Here is a 12,322-nt window from a genome sequence, read left to right on the forward strand (position 1 = left end):
TGTATAGTGTAGCGTATAGTGTAGTGCATAGTTGTGTATATTGTAGTGTATAGTGTAGTGTATAGTGTAGTGTATAAGATGAACGTTGAGATTTATACGGGGCACGAGGTGAGCAATAAGATCTGAATTGGTCTGTAATAAGGTAGGGCACTGACAAGGAGTTGACAGGTATGTAGTAGTGTAGTGTATAGTAGTGTAGTGTATAGTGTAGTGTATAGTAGTATAGTGTAGTGTATAGTAGTGCAGTGTATAGTGTAGTGTATAGTGTAGTGGAAAGTGTATAATATAGTATAGTGTATAGTGTAGTGTATAGTTTTGTGTATAGTTTAGTGTGTAGTGTAGTGTATAGTAGTGTATTGTATAGTGTAGTGTATAGTTTAGTGTATAGTGTAGTGTATAGTGTAGTGTATAGTGTAGTTTACAGTTTAGTGTATCGTGTAGTGTATTTGTATTATTTTATTATTTCCCTTCTACGTAACTTTACCGAAAGAACCAATAATATGGATCCTTGCAGTCACGAAAGCTTTAAATCAAAATTTAAGTGTAGTGTAAAGTTTAGTGTATAGTATAGTATATAGTAGTGTATAGTGTAGTGTATAGTGTAGTGTATAGTGTAGTGCATAGTATAGTGTATAGTGGAGTGTATGGTGAAGTGTATAGTGAAGTGTATAGTAGTATAGAGGAGTGTATAGTAGTGCAGTGTAGTGTATGTATCTCTACGAATCTCTACACTTCTCTATGTATCTCTAGACATCTTCGTATCTCTACACATCTCTACGTGTCTCTAAACATCTGTAAACATGCATATGTATCTCTACAGGTCTCTATATATCTCTACGCATCTCTATGTATCTCTACACAATATCTATGCATCTCTACACATCTATACGAGTCTCTACGCATCTCTATGAGTCTCTATACATCTCAATGTATCTCTATGTATCTCTACGAGTCTTTTTTTAATATTTCCCTCATTAAAATGCAAATCAATTTATAGCATTTTTGACATGCGTTTTTCTGGATTTTGTTGTTGTTATTGTCTCTCACTGTTCAAATAAACCTACCATTAAAATTATAGACTGATCATTTCGTTGTCAGTGGGCAAACGTACAAAATCAGCAGGGGATCAAATACTTTTTTCCCTCACTGTATCTATCCATCTCTATGTATCTCTGTATATCTTCATACCCTTCTCCCCGACCTTCTCTCTCTCCCCCAGCACGATGTCCGAGAGGCAGATCCCCTTCTCCAGGCCCCTGTTCCGCCACCCCAGCTGGGACCCCTTCCGTGAGTGGATGCCCCCCCAAGTGCCGCTGAGGCTGCCCGACCAGGACTTTGGGATGGCCGCTCCGTACCCCAGCCTGGCCTCCTGGGACGCGGCCTCTCTGGGCCTCCCCGACTGGGCCCGTGGCGCCTGGCCCTCGTACACGCGGTGAGGTGGTGGCGGTGGTGGAGGTGGTGGTCTTGGTGGAGGAGTAGTGGGAGGAGGATGGGGAGATGGAGAGGGAGTAAGTAGAGGTGATTGGGGTGGTGGTGGTGGTGGTGGCGATGGCGGTGATAGTGGATGAGGAGGTGGTGGAGAAGGAGGAGATGGTGGTTTAGCTGGAGGAGGTGGTGGAGAGGGAGGATGGATGCGATAGAGGAGGCAGTGGAGGTGGTGGAGACGGTGGAGGAGGTAGAGGAGGCTCCACCATCAATTGGGCGAGGCAGCGACTGGGTCTGTGACGCTCGCTCCCTGTGGAACGAACGGACAACATTGGCGCTGCGGTGGCTCGGGTCGCGGGTTCGATCCCCGGCCCGGCGAGATGTTAACTACCTCGCCTGGTATGCAGGAGGTCGTGGGTCCAAAACCCGACCCTGCGATATGTTAACTACCTCGCCTGGTATGCAGCAGGTCACGGATTTGATCACCGACCCTGCAAGATGTTAACCACCTCGCTTGGTATGAAGGAGGTCGCGGATTCGATCCCCCCCTGTGATATGTTAACTACCTCGCCTGGTATGCAGGAGGTCGTGGGTCCGATCCCCGACCCAGGGAGATGTTAACTACCTCGCCTGGTATGCAGGTCGTGGGTTCGATCCCCTACCCCAGTGAAATGTTAACTGCCTCTCCTGGTATGCAGAAGGTCGCGGGTTCGATCCCCGACCCTGTGAGATGTTAACTACCTCGCCTGGTATGCAGGAGGTCGCGGGTTCAATCCCAGTCCCAGCGAGATGTTAACTCCCTCGCCTGGTATGAAGGAGGTCGTGGGTTCGATCCCAGACCCTGCGAGACGTTAACTATCTCGCCTGGTATGCAGGAGGTCGCAGGTTCAATCCCAGACCCTGCGAGATGTTAACTATATCGCCTGGCATGCAGAAGGTCGCGAGTTCAATCCCAGACCCTGCGAGATGTTAACTATCTCGCCTGGCATGCAGAAAGTCGCGGGTTTGATCCCCGACCCAGCGAGATGTTAACTACCTCGCCTGGTATACATAAGGTCATGGGTTCGATCCCGTGACCCTGAAGATGCCTGCTACTGATGTATATTTGGAGTCTGTGTGTGTGTGTGGGTTTCTCTCCCCCCTGTGAGATGTTAACTACCTCGCCTGGGTTCGATCCCGACCCTTGACGCCTGCTGTATATTTGGAGTGTGCGTATATCTCTCTCCGTTGTCGCATGCGTTTTTTTTCTCCGGGTCCTCCGGTTTTTCCGTACCACCTTTAGAATCAACATCAACATCACGCGTTTTAGAGTTTTTGAATGCCGCTATACATTCCCACACCATGCTGATATTAGCCGCATGGTTGAGCTATCATTTGCGATAGCCCAGCTGCACAGTAGTTCAGTGGGGCCTTACCTGGTAGAATAAAATAGTTTTAGTTTATTCTATGGGTCTCTATGTCTCTCTATGGGCTATATGTGTCTCTATAGGTATCTATGTCTCTCTGTGTCTATATGTCTCGTGTCTCTATATGTCTCTCTATATCTCTATGTTTCTCTATGGGTCTCTATGTCTCTTTATGGGTCTATATGTCTCCAAATATGTCTATGTCTCTTTATGGGTCTCTATTTTTATATATTTCTATATGTCTATCTATGGGTCTATGTGTGTTCTTATGGGTCTCTATACATCTCTGTGGGTGTATATATATGTCTCTACATCTTTCTGCGTATCTCTATGGGTCTCTATGTATCTATATGGGTCTCTATGGGTCTCTATGTGTCTCTATGTACTGTATCTCTATGGGTCACTATGTGTCTCCATGTGTCTCTGTGGGTCTCTATGTATTTCTATGGGCGCTATGTATCTTTATGGGTCTCTATGTGTTTCTATGTATCTCTATGGTTCTCAATACATCTCTATTAGTATCCGTGTCTTTGCAGGTCTCTATGTATCTCTATGGGTCTCTCTGGGTCTCTATGTCTCTTTATGGGTCTCTATGTATCTCTATGGGTCTCTATGTGTCTCTATGTATCTCCATGGGTCTATATGCATCTGCAATATCCACACGACAAGCCACTTGCTTGAGCTGCTCTCATTTGTAATGGCCACGTCGCTTCTGAAGAAGAGCTTCACAGCTCAGTGGGGTCTTACACTTGGAAAGATGACGCTCGTTTAGGTTTAGTTTACTCTGTGGGTCCCCCCCTTTCCCCTCTATCCACCCACCCCCTTCCTCCCCTCTCTTCATCCCCTCCCCCCTCCCTCTATCCCCTCCCCTCTCCCTCCCATATTCCTCCATCCCGCCCTCCCTCCTCCACTCTCTCCACTCCCTCCCCCACATCCCTCACCCGCTCCCTCCCTCCCTTCCCATCCCTCCCCTCCATCCCATCCCTCCCCTTCCCCCTCCCTCCCCCTCCACTCCCTCTCCTTCCCCCCTCCCTCCCCTACTCCCTCTCCCCTCCCTCCCCTCCATCCTCTCCATCTTCTCTCTCCAACCCCTCCCTCCATCCCCTCCCTTCTCATCCACCCCTCCCTCCCCCCTCCCCCCCCCCCCACCTCGGAGCCTCCCTCGGGGGTCCCCCGGCGGTGGTGGTGGGGGGGGACCCCGCGGCGGCGCTGGCCCTGGGCCGCCAGCTCAGCTCGGGCCTCTCGAGCCTGCGGCACACCTCGGACCGCTGGAGCGTCAGCCTGGACGTCAACCACTTCTCACCCGAGGAGCTCGTCATGAAGACGGCGGGGGTATACGTCGAGATCAGCGGTCAGTGGCGTGGGGCTTTGGCCCTGGGGCAATGGGGATGCCCCTGGGGCAATGGGTTTGTGCCCCTGGGGCAATGGGTTTGTACCCCTGGGGCAATGGGGGTGCCCCTGGGGCAATGGAGGTGCCCCTCGGGCAATGGGTTTGTGCCCCTGGGGCAATGGGTTTGTGCCCATGGGGCAATGGGGATGCCCCTGGGGCAATGGGCTTGTGGCCCTGGGGCAATGGGCTTGTGGCCCTGGGGCAATGGGTTTGTGCCCCTGGGGCAATGGGTTTGTGCCCCTGGGGCAATGGGTTTATGCCCATGGGGCTCCACTGCCCACAGTAGCCACTGGGGGTGCCCCTGGGGCCCAACTTTCACTGCATTGCGCTGACACAGTAGACATTGGAAGTGCCCTTGGGGCAATTGGGGAGCCTCCGGGGCTCTACTTGCACTGCCCACAGCAGCCACTGCGAGTGCCCCTGGGGCAATGGGAGTGCCCCTGGGGCTCCACTCCACTACACTGCACCAACACAGTCGCCACTAGCGGAGCCCGTGAGGCTCCACTGGCACTGCCCACAGTGGCCACTGGGGGCTCCACTGCACTGGATGCACACACAGTGGCCACTAGGGGCTCCACTGGGACTTCACTTGCACTGCCAACAGTAGCCACTGGGAGTGCCCCTGGGGCAATGGAGGTGCCCCTGGAGCTCCACTCCTCTGCACAGCATTGCACCAACACAGTAGCCACTAGCGGAGCCCGTGGTGCTCCACTTGCATTGCCCACAGTCGCCGCTACGGGCTCCGTGGCACTGGATGCACACAAAGTAGCCACTTGGGGTGCCCCTGGGGCTCCACTGCACAGAGGTAGACACTGGGGGCTCCACTGCACTGGCACTGCCCACAGTAGCCCTGGGAGTGCCCCTAATGGCCTAATGGCCTGACAACCTCACGTCCTGGTGACTTGATGTCCCGATGACATGGTGACCGAATATCCTGATGGCATGATGACCTAACGACACGATGCCTCAATGATCTAATTACCCAATGACCCGATGACGTCATGCCCTCGCGGCGACAGGATGCCCGGATGTGCTAATGACGCGGTGCCCCCATGACCTGCTGATGTCGCCCCCTCGCCCCCTCGCTCCCCCCCCCATCCCCCAACGCAGGCAAGCACGAAGAGCGTCAGGATGAGCACGGATTCGTGGCCAGATGCTTCACTCACAAGTACATGTGAGTGACCCCCACCACCTCGCCCCCTCCCCGCCCACCTGTCCACTCGTCGCCATGGTGACCCCCAAGGTGACACCCAAGGTGACCTATCTGACCCCATGGTGGCCACACACTGACCTCCAATGAGCCCTACGGTGAAGTCCCGTGACCCCACGCTGACATATTTGACCCCACGGTGACTCCGGTGACCTCCCGTGACCCCACGGTGAAGGACAGTGACCCCACTCTGACCTATCTGATCCCACCGTGACCTCCTGTGACCCCACTGTGACCTCTCGTGACCCCACTGTGACTTCCCAAGACCCCCATGGTGATCTCCTGTGACCCCACAGTGAAATCCATTGACCCCACGGGGTCCTCACCGTGCCCTCCCTCCTGGTTCCTCCTCTCCTCCTCCACCCCCCTCCCCCTCTCTACCACCACCACCCCAGGCTGCCCCTTAATATAGACACAGACCACGTGGTATCATCTCTCTCTCTAGACGGGATGGTCACCCCCCCTCCCCTCCCCTCTGGTACCCCCCTTCTACCCCCACCCTCCCCACCCCCCATGCCCCCCCCATCCCCCAGGCTGCCCCCCAACATAGAGGAAGACCACGTGGTGTCGTCCCTCTCCGCCGACGGGGTCCTTACGGTCGAGGCGACTCTGCCGTTGCCCGCGGCGCCCCAGGACGCTGCTGGCGGCGGCCACGCGGTGCCAATCCGCTACGAGAGCACCGCACGCATCGGCCTGCCCACCACCACGGTGGGCACCACGGTGGGCACCACAACCGGTGCGACTGCGGGCACAGCCAACGGGGGCAAGGCCTGAGCGGAGACACCACCCAGCCCTCCATCACAACCACCACCATTACAGTCACTACAGACACCGTGGGCAGTGTTCAAGATGGGGACAACACCTGAGCAGAGACACCACCCAGCCCTCCATCACAACCACCGCCATCATAGTCACTACAGACACCGTGGGCAGTGTTCAAGATGGGGGAAAAGCCTGAGCAGAGACACCACCCAGCTCTCCATCACTACCACCACCACTACCACCACCACTACCACCACTGCCACTGCTGTGCCCACCACCGCTGTTGGTACAACAGCCACTGAGGGCACTGGCAAAATGAGGCAGGGTCTAGACAGTGGGGCAGGGACACCACACAGCCACAGCCATCACGAACACAACCACCAACAACTAACACAACCACCACCAGAATCACCACCACAACCATCATCACCACCATCACCACAACAACCACCACCATCACTACTACCACCACCATCAGAACAAGCATCACCACAACCATCACCACCATCTACACAACCAGCACCACCATCATAAGCACCACCACCACTACTACAAACATCACAACCACCATAATCAAATCTACCATCATCATCACAACCACCAAACCCAAAATTACAATTAAAAACACCATCATAACCACCACGACCACTGACACCATTGCAACCACCATTTGCACAACCACCACCACAACAATTAATTACCACTACTACAACCATCACAACTATTACCACTACTATAAACCACCACCATATCACGACCACAACTACAACCACCACCTCCACCGCAACCACCATCACAACCACTACCACACCTATCGCAACCACCATCAACACCCTCTACCGCCACAACCATCACCACCGCAACCACCACCATAAAAACCATCACCTCTACAACCACCATCCCTACCACCATCATAACCACCATAACCATCATCACAACCACCACCTCCACAACCACCACAACCAGCACCTGCACAACTACCACCACCACAACCACCATCCCGACCACCATCATAACCACCACAACCATTATCACAACCACCACCTCCACAACCACCAACTCCACAACCACCACCATCACAACCCCCACAACCAACCCCCACCATCACAGGCACCACCACTACAACCGTCATAACCACCACAACCACCACCACAACCATCCGATAACATCCGCCATTTGCGATGGTGACATCACCACGGAGCCTGTGCACGAGAAGGTCACGGAACAAACCCTGCAGGTGCCATAGGGTGTACTGCTGTGCCAGCCTAGGTGCACGAGGAGGTCACGGGACAGACCCTGCAGGTGCCATGGGTTGTACTGCTGTGCCAGGCTAGGTGCACGAGGAGGTCACGGGACAGAACCTGCAGGTGCCATGGGTTGTACTGCTGTGCCAGGCTAGGTGCACGAGGAGGTCACGGGACAGACCCTGTAGGTGCCATGGGTTGCACTGCTGTGCCAGGCTAGGTGCAGGAGGAGGTCACAGGACAGACCCTGCAGTTGCCATCGGTTGCCTGCTGTTCCAGGCTAGGTTCTCGATGTGACGGGACAGACCCTGCAGGTGCATGGACTAATCCCAATTTGTTCCATCTCACTCCCTTCTACACCCGTGGGTGAGCTGTCAGAGGAAGCGGCATACTCCCTGGCTCTACCAGGCAGAGATACAGAGACCCATAGAGACCCACAGAGATACGTATAGACCCATAGAGACCCACAGAGATACAGAGACACATAGAGATACAGAGACCCATAGAGACCCACAGAGATACAGAGACCCATAGAGACCCATAAAGATACAGAGACCCACAGAGATACAGAGTCCCGTAGAGATGCATAGAGACCCACAGAAATACATAGAGACCCATAGGGTCCTGTAGAGATACATAGAGACCCATACATATACATAGAGACCCAGAGTCCTGTAGATATACGTAGAGATACACAGAGACCCATTTAGATACATAGAGACCCATAGAGTCCTGTAGAGATACGTAGAGATACATAGAGACCCATAGAGATACATAGAAACCCATAGAGTCCTGTAGAGATACGTAGAGATACATAGAGACCCATAGAGATACATAGAGACCCATACAGTCCTGTAGAGATACGTAAAGATACATAGATACCCGTAGAGATGCACAGAGACGTCGAGATCAGGGATGTGTGGTCAGGGGAGGCAGGGGAGGCAGAGCCTCACCTATCATAATCCAATGAAAATAGCTGTTACGATAAATAAAAAAAAAGAAAATAAAAATTAAGATTTTTTCACTGATCTGTGTTATAAATGTAATTTCTGTACGATTCCAATCATTTTTATAGTCAAACATCGCCAAATTTGCGGAGCTCCGCTGCAAATACAGGAAGAGACGAGAGGTGAGGCAGCGACGAGCTCAGCCTCCCCTCTGATTGCGAAACCCCTCAGTAAGTGGATGGAGCGCGGGCAATAGGAACGTGCCTGTTACTATCTCTCTGTATGTCACCAATGTAATGTTTGTAGACCCCTTCATTTCATGTCCTCGCCTTCCACACATATGTGTATAAAGATATTTAGGCTCGTTGGTCTCGTCATGAAACCGCAATGACAAAGCACCAGGGGAGGCAGCTATCACATCTGCCTCACTGAGGGGGACGTGTCTAACACGCCTCCCTCAGTGAGGCCACGCCCCCTCAGTGAGGCCACGCCCCACTCAGTGTGTGAATCTGGCTCTGACACTAGCCAGTAACTCCCCAGCCATTGACCTCATCGCACGTCACTGGCAGAGCTACAGAGAGACCCATAGAGATAGAGACCCATAGAGATATAGAAAGATACATGGACACGCGTGGAGACACGTAGAGATACGTAGAGACTGGAAGAGAACCCATGACAGGCGAGGGAGATAACAGCTCTTAGCTACGGCAGAGCACTGTATGTGTGGGGAGCGGTGGGGCAGTGGTTAGCGCAGTGTGTGTGTGTGTGGGGGGAGCGGCAGTGCAGTGGTTCACGCACTGTGTGTGGGGAGCTGTGGTGCAGTGGTTAGCGCACTGTGCGGGGAGTGGTGGTGCAGTGGTTCACGCACTGTGCGTGTGGAGAGTGGTGGTGCAGTTCCAGCATTGGTGCATGCACACATCATGGATGCACACCGGGTCCAAGCAAGAACATCTCCTGGACTATATAGTGACGGAACAGCGGATGCGGGCCCATGTCCTTGATACCAGGACCTACCATGCCACTGAGCATTGACTTGTTATCTGTAAGATGCGCTTGCCATTCTTCCACTCCGGTGGTGGGTGTACACCCAGGACCCCATTCAAACCTAAGGTGGCCTGGTCTCAGCTAGCGGATGAAAGTTGCGAACGAGAATTTTATCATCGTTTACGGCTGGGGTTGGCATCGTCCCCCACTCTTCCTGATATCGAGGGGAAATGGGTGAGGTTTAGGACTGTGGCTCATGCAGCTGCAATGGCTGCCTTCGTTAAATGATCCAGACCTCTCAAGAGACCCTGGCTGACAGAGGAGGTGTTCAGGCTGGCTGAGACAAAGCAACAAGCCCACTCTCATTGTCTACAGCATCCCACATCAGAGAATGAGGCTTACCACAGCCTTCGCTCGGAGGTTCGGAGAGCTGTGCGGCGCTGCAAGGATAGGTGGTGATAGTGGGTTGCTGAGGAGATGGAGTCTGCCTCAGTAGCCCGCAATCACAAATGACTCTTTAATTCCATAAAAAGAGTAACTTCCAGTTCCACACCTATCACCATCAGGGGAAACAGTAACCCGATCTGACCAGCGGGAACAGGTTTGCAGATTGAGAATTTCTGCGAGGTCTTCATGGAAGGGAAATACCATTGGGCAAAGTGGGGATGACCCTGCTAAAGCGGCGCTGCCTCAAATATTGGAAGTCACCCCCTGTGAGAGGCTATTTGTTGAGGAAGTACGGAAGGTGATCCAGTCTGTGACCAGGAAAAGCACAAGGCAGAGATGATCTCCCAAGTGAAATGATGAGGGTGGCATTTGTGCACAGACTGCCCTATATGACATCATAAGTCTGTACCACTGGACAGGTTCCGCAGGATTGGAAGGATGCCCTAGTCGTCGCCCTCTTTAAGAAGGGGGACCGCACAGAAAACTTGGGCATCTCCCTCCTCGGCGTGCCAAGAAAGATCCTGGCAAAAATTATTCAATATCGCCTTGACAGGCATTCTGAGGAGAAGCTTGGGGAGCCCAAATATGGTCTCAGGAAAGGGCAGTCCTGCAGAGATGCAATATTTTACGTCCTTCTGCGACAGAAGTGGTGGCCAGAAGTCGAACACGCCCTAGAACAGCTCTGCTTTATTGACCTGGTCAAGGCCTACTATACCACCAGCAGGCCTGGGTTGTTGTTCGTGCTTTCAGCATCCCTGACTCTCTGCTCTCAATCATTAAGGACCTTCATAATGGTCGGCAGGCCCGGGGTAAAACTACGTAGCTGGGAGTGGGAGCCATTCCCTGTTCACCTTGGGGTGCTACAGGGATGTCCTCTGGCTCCAACATTGTTTAATATCTATTTAAACCATGTAGTTCGTGAAGCCTTTGCTGGCTGTACCAGAGGCATTCCGTCTGGTACTGATACAAGGGGAGGCTGATCGATGCTTTGGCGCAGCCAAGGTATGACTCCCTATTGGTCACCATGTTATGCATGCTAATCACTGGTGATTGCTGCTCACTCAGGCGGAATTTTGACTAAAAACTTTCATGACTAGAGAAATTCATATTCTTGGTTCTTTCAGTAAATTCACGTAGATATAAAAAATAATAATAAATGTAAAATAATAAAAGCAAAAAACCCACGACGTTTCGATCGCAAGATAAGCAGTCTTCATCAGGCGGAGAGAAAAGCTCTTTTTTATTTTTTAAAATTGATTTTATTATTTTTATTTTCAATCTAGGTGACTTACTAAAAGGACCAAGATCACTCAGGAGTTGGAGGTGCCGCTGCTGAAACTAGAGTACCTGCCTGGGTATTTTGTACCATCAGACACTTCACCCCCACAACTCCCAATTGGTGATAGAGCAGTTGTGGAGTGGAGAATGCTTCCTACCTGGGCAGTGTGCTCATGATCGGCTCTGGTTTGACAGCAGAGATCTCACTCTGAATCAGTCCAGCGGCATTATATTTTTATTGGCTGCGTAACGCTGTGTGAAAACTACCTGGTCTGTTGCGCCACACGAAGCTTCGGGTCTTTAGCCACTATCATGTCCTCCCTTTATGCTTTTGAAACGTGACAACCACCCCTAATGGAACATCTTCACTGCTTAGAAACATTTAGGCTGGCCTGCCTACGATCCATCCTAGGTTTAACCAGGCTGGATTGAGTGAGTACCTCACAAATCCTAAAAAGATATGGACAAAGTCCCATCAGTGAGCTCTTCCAGCAGGCAAGGCTGTGTTGGCTGGGTCAAGTCACCAGCATTTCCAGCCACCACATGTCTAAACAGCACAGGCTAGAGAAGTAATGGAGTAATGTGTTACAAGAGGATGTGGAGCCGAATGGATATACCGATGACTGGTACCAGCTGAATCAAGATCGGCCTCTGTGGGGAGGCTCGTGAAGAATGCTACTGGGCAGTTGGAGGCAGTCAGCCTCCAGGGCAGACGAGCGACACTCAACAACGAGCGGAGCGCTAATGGGCTAAAACACAGCAAGTTGGCACAATAGGGGGAACAGGTGATGCATCGGCCAGTCATCGCAGTCAGTCGATTCATGGCATCTACTGGGTCTGTCCCGTGATCTCCTGCCAGCGGGCGTTCGACACTTCACGTGGCCTTAACGTGCACATAGCATGGCACAAGCGTCGTGGTGACATCACCACCACGTAGTGGTAAATGAATGTTGTTACTGAGACCGGAGTTCGATTCGCTCACAGCCACCACCAGGGACGATTATCCAAACCAATACCTGGGCCTCGTCAAATGAGGACCTTCTATGGTGTGTAGTAAACATCGCCACGAGGGGAGACAAAGGTGGCCGGGCGTGGTGCTGGCCAACCACCCCCTGTGTGCCACAGTTGCAGCCTTCATAGGCGCTGCTGCTACTCGCTACTACCAGCCACTTGCCCCTACAGTCTGTTACAGGCTATTCGGGGGATTCTTATAAGTGGGTGGATGGGCG

The 12,322-nt window shown here is 52.4% G+C and overlaps 1 protein-coding gene across 1 annotated transcript; it reads left to right on the forward strand.

The window, feature by feature from the left end:
• Positions 1–673: 673 nt before the first annotated feature.
• HSPB1 (heat shock protein family B (small) member 1) lies at positions 674–8,143 on the forward strand. The gene is made up of 6 exons (XM_078884213.1): positions 674–1,432; positions 3,368–3,375; positions 3,604–3,692; positions 4,038–4,182; positions 5,332–5,395; positions 5,965–8,143. The coding sequence occupies exons 1-6, from the start codon at positions 1,224–1,226 to the stop codon at positions 6,203–6,205; spliced, it is 756 nt and encodes a 251-aa protein (XP_078740339.1). The 5' UTR covers positions 674–1,223; the 3' UTR covers positions 6,206–8,143.
• Positions 8,144–12,322: the final 4,179 nt, after the last annotated feature.

Source organism: Lampetra fluviatilis, chromosome 79 (assembly GCF_964198595.1).
Source record: "Lampetra fluviatilis chromosome 79, kcLamFluv1.1, whole genome shotgun sequence".
Taxonomy (NCBI): domain Eukaryota; kingdom Metazoa; phylum Chordata; class Hyperoartia; order Petromyzontiformes; family Petromyzontidae; genus Lampetra; species Lampetra fluviatilis.